The sequence below is a fragment of the Alnus glutinosa genome, chromosome 10 (genome assembly GCF_958979055.1).
Source record: "Alnus glutinosa chromosome 10, dhAlnGlut1.1, whole genome shotgun sequence".
Lineage (NCBI taxonomy): Eukaryota > Viridiplantae > Streptophyta > Magnoliopsida > Fagales > Betulaceae > Alnus > Alnus glutinosa.
In genome coordinates, this window is record NC_084895.1 from 18,854,267 (window position 1) to 18,873,709 (window position 19,443).

A 19,443-nucleotide genomic window follows, 5' to 3' on the forward strand; every position below is an offset into this window, starting at 1 on the left:
GTTAGACTTTTAAAATTACCATTTGATCATAATTTAATAATGATCAATCACAAGTCCAATGGTGATTTTAAAAGCCACGTCATTATTACAGGGACATGAATATGACGTGTAGAATTACTCCATAAAAGGCTCTACCTATTCTTCTTTTTCTTTTTCTTTCTTTCGAGCACATTATAACCATTCTTTAGATTAAGGATCTATCAATGAGATTGAGATTTTAGTAAGGACATTACAACAAATATGATGATTTAAAGTGGTAAAATGTAATTTATTCAAACCCAAATTATGACAACTCAAGCTAAAGACAAAAATGGGATTGGCTTATCTATGGAATTGATATAAATTGATTTCTTTTGGACCAAGTATAGAGACATATAGGGGACCATATCTTGAATTTATAATTTTAAAATAATTAAAATAACATTTTATTAGAGTTGACTAGCATTGTTTCCCTAACGTGTCTATTAAATTAATCCCCCCACTTTTACTAATCACTTCAATACACTTTTAAGCAGTGGTTTTGACAAAGAAAACAAATGTAAACAATTCTTATAAAATTGCAATTTATTTCCAAAAGAACAAATAGGAAGGAAGATTTCGCTTTGAGTGGAGGACCAAGAAGATCGCCTTTTTACCCATGAAAACTCTTTAAAACATTTTTTTTTATATTAAAAAATAAATAAATAAATAAAAAAATTAAGGTCGGCCCCTTATAGTGCTTATCAGCTCCATCATAATCAATATATAATGTTGCACACCATGCTTGCGTAGCCCAAATAAATCTCGACCGCCAGATAAAGCATCAATTTTCATGATGCAAAAAATGTCTGAAACTTAAAAGTGTTAAGTTTTACATTGATTTTTTTTATTATGTTAGACTAAACCTTATAAGCGATTTTAGATAACTTCAATTATAATTTAACTAGTCATTTTACTTTCTCTGAATCATTATATAATTCATCTCTCAATCCTATCAATTTTACCTTAATAGTTGGAGGAATAAAATCCTCATGCTAGAAATTCAATATATGTCCCTAATAACACATTAATAATTTTGATATGACTTATTCCATTAACCATCTGATCGTAGGGGATCATGTGAATCAATTTCCTAATAGTGTGTTGTTTTTTTTCTTTGATGGGAGAAGAAAAATCAGTCATCACTATTCAGTTTTTGAATGAAGGGGTTTATAATCTAACCTATAAATAAACAATATATGTACTCCATCAGTAGGCATAAACTTCTCTAAAATTTCTTTTTTCAGAATTTCTGATTTTTGCTAACAATATTTCATCATATTCGTTTGAGCAAAGTATGACCGGAAGTATTTATATAATCAAATCATTTCGCTGTTTATTTATATTATTAAATTAGCATTTCATTTATATTATGCTAACACCTTGTTGTTTCAAGTGAAGTAAAGGTGATTTATTTTAAAGTTAATTAGCATTTTTTTTTTATTTCTTATATCTATTGATGTGTTTGGTATATCATAATATTTAAAATTTTAAATGACGTAAGAACATATGTTATACGATAACACTAAATAAATTTTATAAACTCGTAATTATTATTTTAAATTTAATTGAGTATTTATTATTATAATAGATTTAAAATATTTTATATATAATAGATGCCGAGATGATTAAAAATGAATCATTTAATCAAAAAAAAAATGATAATGATTAATATTTTGAGAATTTTACTATAAAAAATATTCTAAAGAATTAAGAAGGATAGTAATGTAACTTATAAACGGTGGAGATCATTGATCCGCTGCATATGCATGTAGAGCTGAGAAGCACCGCGGCGTATTCGTGAGGCTTCCTTCTGGTCTTTTTTTTTTTTTTAATTAATTAATCGATTCCTTGTGGTCTTAAACGTAGCGTTGTAGACTTTTTGTCCAAAGCCTACTGAGAGAATAGTGTACTTTGTGGTTGTAAAACATTCCTGGATTATCTATTGGAAGTAATTTAATGACAACTATATCCCCTCTCATATGACGAGTCAGGACAAGACTACAACAGCAGATACGAAGTTGACCGTTTGTTTCCTTTTTAAGACTTTTTCACTTTACCTTTTAACCTTTTTATAAACCCCTAAAAGTCCGAAACCCACTCTCTCTAACTGACGCGTGTACTTACTCTCCTGAACTCTAATGCAAAATTCCTATTACCAAATCTTGATTTGTTTGTTTATTTTTAATATTAATCGGTTGAAATTGTCATATTAATATTGTAAGATAATTATAAAATAAAATGTAATTTCTAATATTACTCGTTTATAAAACCTTAAGAGGCGGAGGTTCAACTAGTTAAAATAAGTAAAATGCTTCGGACATTATAGTTTTTATTATGATTTTTTTTAAAAAAAAAAAATTGATGTGACAATTTATAATTGATGAAATGATAAGAGTATATAATTTACAAATCAACCGTATTATCAATTAATTAAATTGACAATTCAAATTTTTTATTTAATTATTTCATTAATTATGTACTACAACGTTAATTTATAAGAGAACTTGTAATAAAAATTATAATACCCTAACAACCCACTTTTTTCTTTTTTGAAAGGAATTAACTCAAATTTATATATCAAAAATTATGGGCTAGCTCTTGCTCAGCTTGCTCAGCAAGTACAGTTGACGCAATACAATGAGGGTAGGACTCAATCCAAACCTGATGCAGCCCCTTAGATATATAACCAGTTTTGCAAGCTTATGCGCAGGGCCATTCCTGTCTCTCTTTAAAAAATTGACAGATCATGACGGAAACGTTATTAGGAGAGTTTGGGCATCTACAATTATACTCCTATACCTTCATAACGATTCACCTCCGTTTTTCAGAGTAAGAACCATCTCCCAAACGTCTCCTTCCAACAGAATAGATTAGATCCCGAAATTCTCACAGACTTTGAATATGTTGGTATGGTCTAACAATACACTTAAAATAAAGCCATCGTAAGTTATCCAATATGTTTGGTTCAAAAAAAAGAATAAAAAGTTATCCAATATGTTGGTATGGTCTAAAATTCTTAGAATATTCATAGTAATTAACAAAGTAATAATTACCGATCAAATATTTACTATTTAATATTAAAACAGTGGTTGAGTTTAAAGAAATTTATTGCAGTAAGAATTGTAAGAAATTCTGATCCGACTTATATTAAGTTCTATAAACTTAGTATTGTAGTAAAAATTAGTGTGTAAATAGGCCTACAAATCTAGAAAAACCAAAACCTAATGACCATATAAGTAATTAGTCTTCAATCTCCTTTATGGAGGTGAAGCATTTTAGAGTTTTTTCTTCTTTTAATTTGTTAATTCTAAAAGTCTTTCTGGTCAATTTTATTTTATTTTTTATTATTATATTTTTTCTTCTAATCAAGACAAAGGAGAGGGAAGGTGGGAACAGAATTACAAAGTCTTTGTGGTCAACTTATGTGTAGGGGATTTATTAATTGATACCCTTTATGTCATCTTTTACATATGCGTTTTATTAAAAAAACATTGACTAAATTGTTTCTCTAATCAATTCTTTGTAGAAAAAAAAAAATCTCATTAACTTAGTCTATTCATAAGCTGTAAAATTAAATAACTTATTAATTAACATTAATTTCATCATAATTATCTATTTTTTTAAATAAATTTTTATTTTATTATATCTAATAATATATCCACCGTTAAATTGAATGTGAAGGATAAAATAGATTCGATCTTAGGGAGGGTGCGTGGTACATGGTGAATTGGTGATACCAGGGGATCAGATCACTACATGGGAAGGGCAGGACAAGAAAAAGGGCAAAAGATGGAAAGTACAGGCGAGAAATGAAATTAAGAGTGCCGAGCCCAGGACACAACTGTCATTTTATCCACATTGATGTTAAGGTTCTCTCTCTATGTGCCTACCCTAACTGAAAACGACTGCAAGCAACCTGTGGTCTACCTGTATATATATATATATAAAATCTATAAACATATATATAAATAATAAGAGAAATGCTATTTGGGTAGATTTAGTTTTATGATTTTAAAAATTATGATTTTAAAATGTGGAAATTAAAAAATTAATTTTTATAAACGCAGTTAAGCACTTGAAAAAATTACAGTTTGATCTTTGAAATCGTATGCTAGTTTTTAAAATTATGCGTTTTAAAAAAAAAAACACACTTGCTTGTGATTTTAAAAAATAATTTTTGTGTTTTTAAATAGCAATTTTTTTAAAATGTAATTCCGAAATGATTCATTTTCTGTCATTTGGTTTAAAATCGTATTTTTTTGTCTTCGAAATCGCAGTTTTAAACACACTCTCATAGTGAAAATCAATTTTTTTTTTTTTTACAAGTCTTTACTGATCTAAAGCATTGACATGTCATCTTAATTTGTATTTTCAGTGTACTAAATAGAATTAAACAAATAATAAATAAATAAAATATTTAATTATATATATATAGAATTAGACACCGACTCGAAACCATTTAATCCTCTTTATAAGTCTCTCTCTCTCTCTCTCTTTCTCTGTGCCTCTCTTTCTCTTTTGTAGTTATCTCTCTGTTGTTGGGTTTCTCTTTCACATTCTCTCTGTCTCAGCAATTCAAGCTTCGAGCAGATGGTGGATCTCCAGACTGTCTGCTGCATGTGTGGCGACGTGGGCTTCCCCGACAAGCTCTTCCGCTGCAACAAATGTCGGAACCGCTTCCAACACTCGTATGTTTATGGCTTTAACCCATCATCATCATCATCATCATCATCACCATAATCATTCATAGGCTTATATGCCATCATGTTTTTATATATGTGATGCATCTCCTATATATATCCCTATCTCTCCCATCATCTTCTATAGGCACCCACCTCAGCCAACCACCATATAATTATCATGTTTCATGATATGGCATGTTACATAGCTATACCAATACCATCATCAGCATCATAATGACTCCATGAGCATGTTTATCATGATATTAACAGGCTTAGTCCTGCTATTATATGATCTCTATCAAACCCATGTGTCTTTTCTCGCAGAAAATCACGTAAATTTTGGTTTTATTTTGTGCGAATGTTCTGTCTTAATTATCGTAATTCTGGTCGATCTTTTCCGCGACATGTTTCTAATTATAGTTTACGAGTGGATTAATTATGGTTATTCTTTTGTTGATTTCACAGGTATTGTAGTAACTACTACAGCGAACAAGCGGAGCCGATTGAACTGTGCGATTGGTGCCAAAGCGATGAGAGGAACACAAGGCAAGGCAGCTCTTCAAAGAAATCCGCGGCTGTAAACGACGTCGGAGTCACGAACCGGTCGGAGTACTCCGGCGACAAAATCAAGCAGCATGATCGCGAAGAGAGCGCCGAGAAGGGAAAGAGTCCGACGCCTTCCCCGCGGACGGCGACCCGCAGGTACAAGCTTCTCAAGGATGTAATGTGTTGATCATGATCATCAATTCAAAAAAAAAAAAAAACAGTAAAAGCAAAGACTTTTGGGTCAAAAATCCTTGTGTTCATAGTAGCAAATGTTAATTATATAAGTCGTCGTTTCTGAGTGTTGTTTTTGAGATTATGAAGGAGTTTTGTTTGTGCTATGGGTTTCAGTAATTAAGTTGTTAATAAAATAATATATGTAATTAACTTTCTTAATCGGATCCATCGATCTCAAGCATTTCTAGCTGTTAATTAATTCTAAATTTGTTTGTATAACTAATTATAGGGGTGATTGCAGGTGCATGATCCATGTATGAAGTAGGTTTCGTGCATCAAATGGTTAACTGATCATCCAATTAAAACATGTTTACACGCAAGCTATCAATACCATAAAAACTCGACTGAAAAACTGTTTGATAGGTATATTAAGATAGAAAAATCTTATTTATTTAGTATACTGTAATATATCCGGAATGACGTTTTACAAGCTAACCTTAATCAATTTAAAATTTGATTTTTATTGTCATATTATCTCAATTATACGGCGGTCGAAAAAAAAAAAAAAAAAAAAAAATCTATTGGAATTGACGGATACGTGGTTTGATTAACGTATCATACGGAAGATTTGTGGAGTGTTGGTATCTGTCCCAACAGACAGGGTTCTAGGGGGGAGTTGCACCTGATCGATGTACGCTATATATGTTGAGTCTCTCTTAAGGAGAATTGAATGCATTGGAGTGCCTTTCGGCCAAAGAATTCATAGTACCTGAAGCCTGATAACTTTTACAGATTCATTGAAGGGCCTTTAATTGCTAGGCCCTCTATTATTGTCAAATGGGAAGTGGGGAAAAAAGGGAAAATCACACGGATATAGACGAGCGCACAAAGACAAGAAGAAACAAAATAAGTCTTTAATATTTAGGGGATACGAAAATTACTTTTACCAATATTTAATTGCTTTGAAGATATTTTAATCCAATAGTAAAGAAATTAAAAATTAAAAAATATTGGGAAGTGTAAGTGCTTTAAACGAGAGAGAGAGAGAGAGAGAGTTAATTAAGTGGGTGTTATTGCTTGCAGCTAGGCCATTCATTTTGGTCATGAATTTGCGATATTTTTCTCTCTTGTTACGTGCATGTACTGTGTTGACCCATAGTTGGTGAAATGTCTCACGGAAGTACACAAGGTGACAAGGCTTCTCTACTGTGGCTGTTTGGCCATTTATGAGAAACCAACAAAGCCCTTCTCAGAAATGAAGAACAAGAAGGCACTGTGTTCAAAAAAAAACAAAGCCCTTCTTCTCGTCGGGTCTATAATAAGGCCATCACCTCAATCTACCCAGATCTTTTTTTTCTTATGCAATATTTTTATTTTTATTTTTAATTAATTATACCATCTTTTTATCTCATAACTATATATTTTACGTTGATGGATGTTGATGCATGTGACAATTCTAACGTCTAACCATATGCTGTATTTTTCATTTTTTAGTGATGACTAATCCAATCAACATCACGTGGTCAGTACGTATTATAAGATAAACATGTAGTTTTTAGAATTACTCTTTCCTTAATATGCGATATTCTTTCCCAATATCTCTCACGTACGTAGTACTACGTGATAATTGTGGGATCGATAAAAATGTAGATTTTAACGTTATTTTTTCTTCAATACGCTCTCTCTCTCTCTCTCTCTCTCTCTCTCTCTCTCTCTCTCCATATATAAGCTTGTCCATCTGGCCTTCATGTGACCTAATTTGAAGATGAAGGAAACTGGCTTTAAAAAACACATGATGACCTGGCCAATAGCAGTTTCCTTCATCTGGCACAACTTTCCTTTCTTTCTAAACTACCATCAAGATGAGTCACATGGTTTGTTTGCTTTGGTTTCATATATGTACCCTCCACCTTTCATTGTCCAATTTACAAGCAACCTCCCATTACAGGATCTAATAAAGATCAACACATGCAATAACATTATTAATTATCACGTGTTTACCTTAATTAATTCCCCTTAATTCATCTTGTTTTCATCATCTCTAAAGTTCTCTCTATATAAAGTTAATGCTCTAGAACTCTGATATTGGGTGATATGAAGATCCTATTTAACAATAGCATAAATCTTGATGGAAGTCGTTTATTATATACTTCTTTTACTAATATAAAATTTCCTTGTGTTTCGATCTCCACTAAAAGAAGTTCTTCGATTGCTTACATAAGGCTACTCTTTCCCCTCTCTCTCTCTCTCTCTCTCTATATATATATATATATATATGGCTTGTTAAATCACAAATTATTTTAAAAATTTAAATTGGTAGTAAAATTGTTTGATTTAATAATACAATTAATATTCTAACGCTTCTTCTTAATATGTGAAACACAACCCACAAAATATTTAATTTAAATAAGAGATGAATGATAGAGACTAACAAGATTTGAATCAGCGCATTTGATGAGCGACTGTTCCGGTCATTAGCGAGCTCGAGCTAAAGTTATATATATATTAAAGCTGTTACGGTGGTGAAGACATGCATGGGGAGTATATATAGACCCTCTGAATTTTCACGTAATAACAGGCATCATTGGAAGCAATAATGGAGTCGAGCTAGCTAGAATTTTAATTTCAGCTTTGAAAAACTTTCATGAAGTTTCCACTTTGATGTACCCTTCTTCTTCATCTTCATTACCACCATTGTTTTTTGTTCTTGGAACTTTTTAATTGGTCCAGATGTCTTCTATACATGCTTTCCAGATAAAATAGAAAGAAGTTCCTTTACTTATGCTTTAATTAAGCAATTGAATTAATTTTTCCTCGAATTTGCTACTTTTTGTTTTTAATAGAAATTAGTCTAAGCAAAGTCCATCAATTTCGAGTACTTACAGGCAGACATGATTGGATGTGAGGTTCTGTGTCGCAAATTAACGATTAACTACCATATATAATACATCTTGAGGACTAGCTGCTGTGGGACACGTGGACTTGCATTTGCTGTGACACTTGGATGCCATTAGCATTGAAAACGTCAACTCATAGCACTCGCAATCTATGGCATAGTACCCATGATGTCAGTGATGATGGGGAAAGAAGATCACGACCATTATTTAATTGAAACATGTTTCTTACTTTTTACTTTTTACTTGGATTTCTAAAAGATGATTATATTATATATACAGACTATTATCATGTTCAAACTAGCTTGTTGGTTTTACATGGATTTTAAAATTATTACATGCATTATGTATGACTGGGAAAGACGACGATGGTGGTGATTACAATAATTACTTTAGAAATTTGTGATAAAATATATAAAATGTAAGAAAGAGTGGATGTAGACAAGAATTAGGAGTTAGGACCACATCTTGGTACATTGAACTATATGAATTGAAATTGTATGAGCTGTATTTATAGAGGAATTAAGGTTCAATAAACAAGGTAGTAATTGATTATATACCTAGCTATAAAAAAAAATTTTAAAAAAAAATAATCAAGGCTTAAGATGGAAAATAGTCTAATATGGAAAATATTTGAATATGAAAAATATTCTAACATTCTTCCTCCCCTCAAACTAAACGTTGAATTTAGAGAGAAAAAGAATTGATTTTTTTTTTTTTTTTTTTTTAAACTGAATGAGATCTGGTGCGACAAGCATCAAAAGTTGAGTGTGAGCTCGTTGTTTAGAACTGTTGATGAAGCAGATAATGATTATGTGGGGTAGGAGTAAAAAACTTGATGTAAGCTTAGATGAGCAATAATTAAGGGCTTGTTTGGTAAGTAATTGTATTATGAAATATTTGTGTGTTGTGTAGTAAGAAGTGATTGATGTGATATAAAATTTGAGAATGTTTTATAGAAAAGTGAAAAAGTTTTGTATTGTAGTGAGTTTTTTTATTTAAATAATAATAAAAAATGATTGATGTAATATAAAAAGTGTAAAAAAGTTAAAATGTTTTTTTTAGGAGAAGTGAAAAAAAAAATAGAGAGAATGTTTGAGTGATTTGCCAAACTAACCCTAATCTAGCGCAGCACAAACGATAAAGTTGATCGTGAGTTTGGGTGGAATCTGCTAGTGGCCGTAAACCACTGTACATGGTGGTGATCGAAGACGATGGATGATGGCCGGCCGGCTATGGGAGGGGAGAGGATAACCGGAGGACAATGCCAATTAGGATGACCGGAAGATGGAGATTGATTATCGGAGAACGGTGGCCGAAACAATGGTGATGATAACCGCCGAATTAAGGCAGTGACAATAGGAAGGTTGTTGGAGCTTAAGGACGATGGAAAAAAGTAGCCGAAGGAATGCCGGAGAAAAGAATTACTTACTCACTCCTTTCTTCATTTGTTATATCTTTATATGTTATTATACTGGATATTACCTGATGAAGTGTTTGAACTATCTCATTCACATTGTCATCATATTCCTGTATTCCTAACACCCACCAATGCATGGATGTGCTAATGAATATTTCATTGTTATTTCTTATATTTTGGTTATGCATATTGTTTTGCAAAGCATCTATGAGGGCTCTCTCACCTCACACACTATATATGGGCGCCCGCAAATCTATCCATTTTGCTACACGCTTGCAATCTCAACAAATGATCCACCATTTACAAAGATTAGGACTGAGTTCATACTTATTTTACATTCAAGCTAATTCTTAGATCGGAAATATTATAGGTTTGATATAGCAATATTGTTTCTAAAAGCATTTTGGGGTTTTGAAAAGAGTTTGGAAAAAATAAAAATTGAGAATTGGCCTGTAGGGGCCACATTTTAAAAAGTGTTGTCCATGTGGTTCACAAAAGAAAATTTATGTGAAGTGTTTTTTTTTTTTTTTGATAAGTTATGTGAAGTGTTATTGAAAAGCGAAAGACAGAAAAGAGTTTTCAAAAAAATAAAATAAACATAACAAAACAAGACGAACAAAAAATAAAAAATTGAGTCTGCTAGAGCTGGTTTCTATGGGTGGCGATTGCTACCCCTAGGAAAGCTACACGATAAATTGAGCAGCCACCACGATAGCCACCAGGCAAATTTGGCGGCGGCCAGGAGGTAGTTAGGTAGAGCTTTGGAGGGTTTTCTAAAAAAAAAATATTAAATTTTACCCTTAATTTTATTTTTATTTATTTATTTTATTTTAGTTTTGGCGTCCACTAAATTTTTTTTTTTTTTTTAATTTGACCCTTAAAGTCTAAAAGCTAGCTCCACCCGTGACCGTAGCTACTAGAAAGATCTGACGGCCTATTATGGTTATTATGCAGATTTGATGGCCACCACAGGGCAGCTAGACAAATTGACACCACAACAATGGCTGCCACACAAATCTCATGGCAAACATTGTGGTAAATACCAGACATAGTAGCCCTGTGGTGGCTGCTATTAAGATTTGATAGCGACCACAAGGATGGTAGATAGATAGATTGACATTGCGAAAATCGTCGCGCAAATCGTTGCGCAAATTTGATGTTGGTCTCCCAATAGTTGCCATGCAGATTTGGCGGCCATTTAGACAGAGGGAAAAGCTTGGTGCACAACAATTATGCACAACCACTCATCTAATTGGGTGGATCCCACTCATGTAAGTAAGTTGTGCACCTGTTGTGCAAGGATCAGTCCCCTTAGACTGAAGGTAGCCACATCTAAAGCTACCACAAATTTATCTAGTAGCCTCGTGCTGGCTCTACCAGATATGCGGGTTGAAGTGACCATCACTTTATGTATACATAACAAGGGCTACTCTACACCTAAAAAATGAGATTTGTTTTCAAAATATTTGTATAAAAAGTTGTATGAAGTTTTTTTAAAATGTTTTTGTGTTTATTTTTTGTAAAAATGTTCCAGTAGTCCCTAAGGTATAGAATGTTATCAAATCACTCCGAGGGTTCAAAAGTTCTTGATTTAGTTCCTAAGGTTAGAATTATTAGAGCATGTCCAACGTACAGACACTTTAAACAGCCCATAATAGTTATATTTAGATATTATGGGTCATTTTTCTACTCCAATAGAGTCTTCAAAATGAAAGTTCACGGTAGCACCTTGGGCTATTTTTCTCTCTCTCTCTCTCTCGAGATGAGGTTTGGCCATCAACACTGCAAGGCCATCAAAACACAACCACTACACTAATTGGCCACAACCAATCCAAAATCTTCCGCTGAGAAACCGCCATATTCGGCCATTCCCCCACCACAAGCAAATACCCATAAAACCAACCTATCGTCGCAGCCAAACCCAACATTCAATCACAATCACGTTGTTCAGCCCACCGACGTCCTCTCTCTATCAATGATCTCTCTCAGTTTCTTTTCTCTGTCTCACTCTCTCGATCGTCTCTCACTCTCACTCTCATGATCTCTCCCTCTCTCTCTCTCTCCAACGGTGCAGCTGAACGGCTAGGCCTTTGGGTCGTGGATGGTGGTGGAACTGTGGAAGACTACTTTGATGGGGGGACAATGGATCATTACGTCCACTTTCCGGTTAATTTTTAATAGTGCTACCACGTCATACTCAATTGGAAGAGTACTGCATGTGTCCCATTTAATAAAAAAAAAATTAAAAAAAAAAACATAAAAACTAAAAGAAAAAAAATTGTAAATATAAACAAATAAACCATGATTTCTTTTTCTTTTTTTTTTTTGAAAAAAAAATTAAACAAAAACAAGTTTTGGGTGTGGTTTGAGCTACCTCATTTGCAATACCCCGGCTCGTGATTACCTAATAAGAGAATTTTTGAGAAATTAATTACGGATTAAATCTTGAAGCCATGGCCTACAATGATGTTAGGATTTACTAATGGGCTTAGTAAAATGGAATGTTGAATTTAATTTGTTAAATAGGACGAAATGGGCTTAGAGATTAATTTAATTGGCCCTGTTTAAAATGTTTAACTTTTTAGCCCATGAGGCCGAGAAATCAAAAGTAGCTAAGAATGGCAGTTTAGTAAATATTTGAAGTTTGCATGGGCATTATCATAATCTGCTAAGCTTTAGAAAAAAATAAAAAAAAATTTAGCGGAGGTAGCTAGCACTACAAAAAAAACAAGATATTCGCCACATAACTACAGTAGATGTTACTGTAGCCACTTGGCCAGATAGCCACGTGGTTAGATGTAATAGAAAAGACGAAATAGCATTTTGGCTACATGTATTCAGTACATGTGGCAACATTGCCGCGTGTAATAAATCAACGTGACCATATGGCAACGTGTATTAATTACACGTGTCCATATGACCACATGGATTAATGCATGTAGCCATGTGGACACGTGTAATTATGAGATGCGACCATGTGGCCACGTGTCTGAAAATCCACGTGGCCAAAATCAACCACGTGGATTAGGGTGTGGTATCACCTTCAACACACTTATCTACTTGTAAACAGAGCCGATGATGAAAAAAAAAATTATTATTATTATTATTACTATTTTGTTTCACAAATTTAATGATTAATTTAAAAAAAAAAAAAAAAAAGAATTATACGGAGATGGACAGCTAATATACAAAAGGTTTTAAAAAAGTATTTCTCAACTTTAAAAAAAAAAAAAATGATATAAATCATTTATATAGATACGTGGATAGTGATTTTTGCTAACCACATTCACATATATATATATGTGCTGATAGAAAATGTTAGCAGTTAATATCTGCCTGCATGTTCACCCCTACCTGACGAACCAGTGGAGCATTTGGCCTATTTGACACTTTTCAAAACAAATCACAAAACACTTTTCACAAAATATTTCTAAAAAATAAAACATAAAACACTTCTAAAAAAATAATTACCAAAAACTTTTGGCAACTTCATGGTGGCCGCAGGGAATGTTTAGTGGCCTTGTGGTGACTGCTGTGAACTTCTGGGAAGCAATAACTAGGAACGTCTAGTAGCCACCGTTCGAGGCCAAGAACTTCCAACTATCCCATGCATGCTGGCCACCATGAACTTTCGGCAGCCCTCATAGTAGTAGTCATGATCTTCTGGCAACTTCACGGTGATCACAGTAATCTTATGGCAGCTTCACAATGATTGCTAGAAATGTCCAACAATCCTATGGTGGCTGCTGTGAATGTTTTATTGCCATGCGATGCCCGCCATAAACTTCTTGTGGTCACTAGCTAGAAACATTTGGTAACCTCGCAATGGCCGCTATGAACGTCAAGCGGCCTCGCTGTGGCCACCATGAATGGCCAACAACTCGGTAGTGGCTGTCTTGAACTTCTAGCGACCCCACGACGGTAGCCGTAAACTTCTAGTGGCCCTGTAATGACCGCTTTGCTGGCATGAACATCTGGCAACCACTGTCTGCTAGCTTCCAAGAACTTTTTGCGGCCTCACGGTGGCAGCCATGTACTTCTGGTAGCTACCACCATGGAGTGTAAAACTGTAATTTTTCTAATATTTTTCTTTTATTTTGGAAGAATACTCTTCAATTTTTTTTTTTCAAAAAAATTTTACGAAACGAGTTTTTGTTTGTGGATCCCACATACAATATTTTTTTCAAATGTGGCCCCCTACCAATTCAATTTTCAACTTTTACATTTTTCAAAACTTAAAACCGAAAACTGTTCTCAAAACTTTAACAAATGGAATAGTCTTTTAATTTTTATTTTTATTTTTAAAGTATTTTATGTATTATGTTTTATCTTTTGAGAAGTACGTTTGAAAATTTTATCAAACACACCCTTTTTGCAAGAGTAATGCAATATACCACACAAACATAGAACTTGGGATATCAATTTTATTACATATTTATGAAATATTTCTGTGGTACGTGACAAAACACCCTTTTGACAATAGTAACACGACATACTACTCAAAACTATCATGGCAAGTCTAATAGCTATCTCTCTCTCTCTCTCTCTCTCTCTCTCTATATATATATATATATATATATATATATATATATATATAATTGAATAAGGAAAAGACTGAGTTACAAATGAGGATCCTTCCCACTACTGATCCGAAAAGAAAAGAGAATGAGATATCTTATAAGTGAAAATTGGGTGGACTCTCCAACAATAAACCTAAAATTAAATACAATTGTGCATAATATAAATAAAGGTTTAGAAATAGGTTAAATAAGTGATCTGGTACTCTTAAGAGGCCGCACAATGCAATTACAGAAGCAAAATGAATACAAATCAAGACAAACTCATCTGAACCTTTACTTGAAATTTTGAAAACAACAACGATGGCTGGAACCGGAAGGAAGCTGAACCCAAAGATACACTGTCATAATCAAATGCATTAATCGAAGAATAGAGAAATACTAACACAAATTTCGGTTACAAAAATCTCTACCAGATTTTGTATACGTATTGATGGTAGGAAGGTAAGTTTTAAGATCCCTTAAAAATTAATTAAAATGCTGTCATTTCACAGTCTCTCTATCACTGTCTAAGGTCGATGCCATTAGTGTTTTATGGCCCCATTCATGATTTGTTTTTGAAATCTCACGTAATTTAAAAGGTCATATACAGTATCACTCAATTTATTATTATTATTATTATATAACTGAATAAACTGCCCTGTGTAATTATGACTTTTAATATTTCTAATTATTTGTATATTTTATAGATCGAGAAGTTGCTTCACAAATAATTTATCATCAAGCACCAAATCACTTAGTCAGCTGCATGTCATATGTCATGTAGTTTTTCATTTGAAAAATGTTTGGAATATATAGGACATGTTTGGGTAGCATTTTGTTTTTATTGTTTAAAAATATATTTAAGTAGGTTTTTTAAATTCAAATTATACTCAATTAGTTTATCTAACTTGTTTCAATTTTTTTTTAGGTTCTTTAAACTATTCAAACATAATTTTAAAAAATAAATTTTTTTGTTATTTAAATTTTAAATTTAGTTAAAAACGTCTGAATTTTTTTTTTTTTTCAAAAAATAAAAAATAAACGAGTTTTAAAAAGAGAGGGAATTGTACAGTTTTAGTTGGGTGCACAACCAACCCAGTAGGTGTGCTAATAATTATAGCATCTCTCTCATTTGATGTGACGTGCCATTCACTCCATAATTGTAACTGGTTTCTGATATAGAGATATTTACGCGATGAATTTTGGATTAAGATGACAACAATTTCAATTAATTAAGGATGTAATTCTGATCCCTAATTCTGATCACTCAGATCTGAGTGATCATGGATTCCCATTGTTTAAGAAACTTATAATTAATTATTTTAATCAAGGAATGAGAAAGAGTGTGCAGACGCTCAGAGTTCTTAGACAGTTTAAAGTATAAGACTCACATGTTTGGACATCTCGAATATATTCCAAATCTGTCGGGTTCCGTTAAACCTTTGAACCCGAGAGAAAATTTCATGGCTTCTAGAAATGAAAGCCAAAGATCGGTCTTAATTATGTATTATGTACTAAAGTCACACAATTAATAAAAGAATTCTCATTAATTAACCATTTTTCAACCAAACAAGAAGTAAAGAAACTTTATAAAGCTATTGGTTAATTAAAGGGAAGTCATTAAGCTCCCCATGGTTTTAGCCTCTGTGACTGTTGGTGTCCTATCTGAAGGGTCTCATGATTATCACTCCTCCTGTACCCTAGACCACAGGATCGTCCCTCCACAACCCAAAAAAAAAAAATCAAAAGTATTAATCATGCAAAATTACATGCACAAACAGAGAATCAAAACCAGAGGCATGGTGGCCCACTCAGATGTACTAATTCTGTGATCAACGGCCTGATTTGAGGAAATATCAGACTCTAACAAATTCCCAGACCTAAAATTAGGGTTTGATCCGTACAGAGCTTGCACTCCCTCTATATCATCCACCGTCAAATCCACCTTCTTATCCCTAGGCTTCAAACTAGGGTACATTACGGCTTCCTTAACGGAACTGTGTGCCAAACCTAGCAAATGCCCGATCTCGTGGGTCGCCACCGATTCCAAATCCACGGCCACCGGCGATTTCTCGGTACCAAAATCAACGGCCCACGTCTCCGCCGCATCGAGGTGGAACCTCCCGCTCTCGGGCGAAAATGAGTGGGCCAGCACTCCGAGAACCCCGTCGAACGCCTCTCCGTCGCCGTGATCGCCGTTGTAAAACCCTATTTTGATATCTGCGAAGCCATAGTCGTCTGTCTCGGTGAAACTCACCGGAATAACCGATGCCCACCTGGCAAATGAACGCTTGAATACGACCCTTATGTCCGATAAGCTCAAGGAATTGATAAAATTCACCGGCGAGAATGCGTAAGTGAGATTCATCGGCATTCGGCGAGCCCAGCGAGGTTTTCCCGGGAAATATACGTAGTGTTTCGTTCCATGCAACGTATCGGGTGCATCGAGTGTGTCGGGCACGCCGCATCTCGGCGTGGTAACTTGAGAAACCGTAGCGAAATCGAGCTTACCGGTGGTGGGGAGGCCGAGTTTCGCTTGGTAGAGTGTAACAGCCGATACGAACCGGTCGTCGAATGTATCGGTTAAGAGAGTACTGTCGTTTTGCAATGGGAGATACCCGAAACGATGGAAGTGTTTCTTGAATTCCGATATGCCGGTCACTTCGCTGCCTCTTGCCGCGTTGAGAAACCTTTTGACAGCACTTACCGGATTATCATTCAACGTGAATACCGGTGCTTTTCTGGCGAGAATGCATGGCGGTGAGCCGAGAAGGAAGATGAAGAAGAAGAGAAAGAGAAACATGGTGGCTTTGAGCTTATAAACTTTTCTTTTCTTTTTACTTTTTTGGATTGGAAAAGGCATTTATATGATAGAGATGAATAATGGGAATTTGAGAAGAATCTGGCAGATGGGGGTTAGATTCCGGCGGACTCAAGTAGGCATCATGCATGGTGGGTGAATCACTGATTTTTACGCCTTTGTTTGGTCGCTGAAGTATCTTCTGCAGTCTCCATAGATCAGTAAACCTTCACGTTTACTAAAAGTGAAACAGTCCCCCCCCCCTCCCCAACCTTCAACCTTTTATAATTTATTTATTATTATCTTTTCGTTTTCATTTTCATTTTCATTTTTCTTTTCTCTTTTTCCAATTTTTTTTTTTTTTTTTTTTTTTTTTTTTATTTTTTTTATTTTTATAAATTGAGTAAGAGGAGAAATGACATTAATATAGCTGAATATGATAGGATGGTTTATAAATGGAACTCACAAAGGTACCACATCCAAGCAATTACTGATTTATAGAGGTGTAGTGCTTATAAACTCATCTATCTCCTGCTCCTCGATCAGCCGATGAGGGCCAAACCTTTTTATTTTTTATTTTTAATTAGAATTGGATAAAAGGGAAGAAATGACACTAGAGCTAAATAGGAGAAAATGGTTCATTTTCATTTTTTCGCCTTACCATATGATATTGTCATTTTATCTAGGAAAATACTTTTGGTACCATATAGCTTCTATTACAATTTTCTTATAAACTGATGCGGCAGTTTACGTGGCACTGTCAGATAATCACAATCAAATTTAATTATTTAGTAGTTGTCGTGATGAGTGTCATTTGAACTTACAAATTGACATAACAGTTCATGTGATATTACTGCGTCAGCCACAATTAAATTTAATTATTCAATAATTAACATAATAATTGCTACGTGAACTGCCATATTATTTTGTAAAGAGTTTTTCTAATAAAAAAAAAAAACAAAATTTGTAAAGAACTTAATAAAAAAGAAAAAAGATGTAGTACAGTAACGGTTATCATTTTGTTAGGTAAGATTTAGACGGATGAAATCGAAGTCAATTTTAGCTTACTTTTTTCGCATATTTGAAGTTCATGCACGCTTTCATGATCATGTTTAGTTATAACTTGTACTAAAAAGAAGATTAGACTTAAGCGCTAATATTAAGGATTGGGTGGCTAGCTTTATAGCCACGTGAATAGGCTAAATTTTGAGATATATATATATATATATATATATATATATATATAGCATGACCTTATTAATTCATTAAAATGTACTATCGGTTAAGGGGTGTACAAACGGACGGTTATTAATTTTTAGCTATATAACCTTGCATTCATTTTTATAGGTGTGTTGAAAAAAATGGCTAATCACCTAGAGCGAGATGGTTAACGGTTTTAGGCGAAGACGGTTAATAATATACAAATCGACGTAGTTTTGATGAATTTGATATAAGATTTTAGTTTTGAATTTAATGAAATAGATCTTTATTCATTAAAATAATAATATTATTATTGAGCTTTGTTACATTTTAGACCCTTCTAATTATTTATAAAAGCCCAAAATCATCTAAAATAAGCCCTAAAAAAAGGCTCAAAGAATGTTAAAAACATAAAAAATAGGTTAATTTCTAAAAATCAGTGTGGTCATGAGTTTCAGTAACCATTAGTAAGCGGTTATTTTAAAACTGCTTACCATCTAAAGTATTGCGGTTGGCCGTTAGAAACAACAATAACCCTTGAAATCTCATATTATTATTATTATTATTAATTAAAGACAAATGATTATGATGTTTTTGGTGAGGCTATTTCTACAATTTTTTTATTTTGTTTATAGCTTAAAAAAAAAAAAAAAAAAAAAAAAAGAGGAAATTTACAAAGTCACCCTCACCTTACACCGGGCCCATCACAATATTGATTCAACTGAAGAAGGTTGAATAGGCGGTTACGTGGATTGCTTACAATTGTTGCAATTAGTCGTTACACTTACACCCGTACAATCGCTTTACTTGTCCAACGCGTCACCGGGGCCATGCAAAACTCTGATACTGCAACCGCTGACGTGTCGGTCTAGGCACTGGTCTTTACCGGCGACATGACAATGGTGGCGTCAAAGTGCTAATTAGCGGCGACAAATTGTATGAATTTAACCTCAAACAAAATTTCTAAAAGAGATTATTGTGGTTGATCTAATTTATAAATCACTCTTTATAGTATTAAAAAAAATTTAGGGGTCTTTGTGGTATGGGAAAATGGCAATTTACTCTATAGAGTCAATTTCGGTCCACAACTTAACAAAATCTGGTTGGTTGCCACGCCAAACCTAATTAAAATGTTATACATGTCCCT

At 33.6% G+C, this 19,443-nt stretch overlaps 2 protein-coding genes across 2 annotated transcripts; one reads left to right on the plus strand and one right to left on the minus strand.

Moving 5' to 3' along the window:
* The first annotated feature begins 4,484 nt into the window (after positions 1-4,484).
* Positions 4,485-5,642, plus strand: LOC133880273 (protein PARALOG OF AIPP2-like). Its single transcript, XM_062319192.1, has 2 exons — positions 4,485-4,709; positions 5,169-5,642. Exons 1-2 carry the CDS (start codon positions 4,612-4,614, stop codon positions 5,434-5,436), a joined length of 366 nt encoding a protein of 121 aa, XP_062175176.1. The 5' UTR covers positions 4,485-4,611; the 3' UTR covers positions 5,437-5,642.
* Positions 5,643-15,991: 10,349 nt separating this feature from the next.
* On the minus strand, positions 15,992-17,292 carry LOC133880474 (metalloendoproteinase 4-MMP). The gene has a single exon (XM_062319422.1). The coding sequence runs from the start codon at positions 17,157-17,159 to the stop codon at positions 16,062-16,064; it is 1,098 nt and encodes a 365-aa protein (XP_062175406.1). The 5' UTR covers positions 17,160-17,292; the 3' UTR covers positions 15,992-16,061.
* Between the last annotated feature and the right edge of the window lie 2,151 nt (positions 17,293-19,443).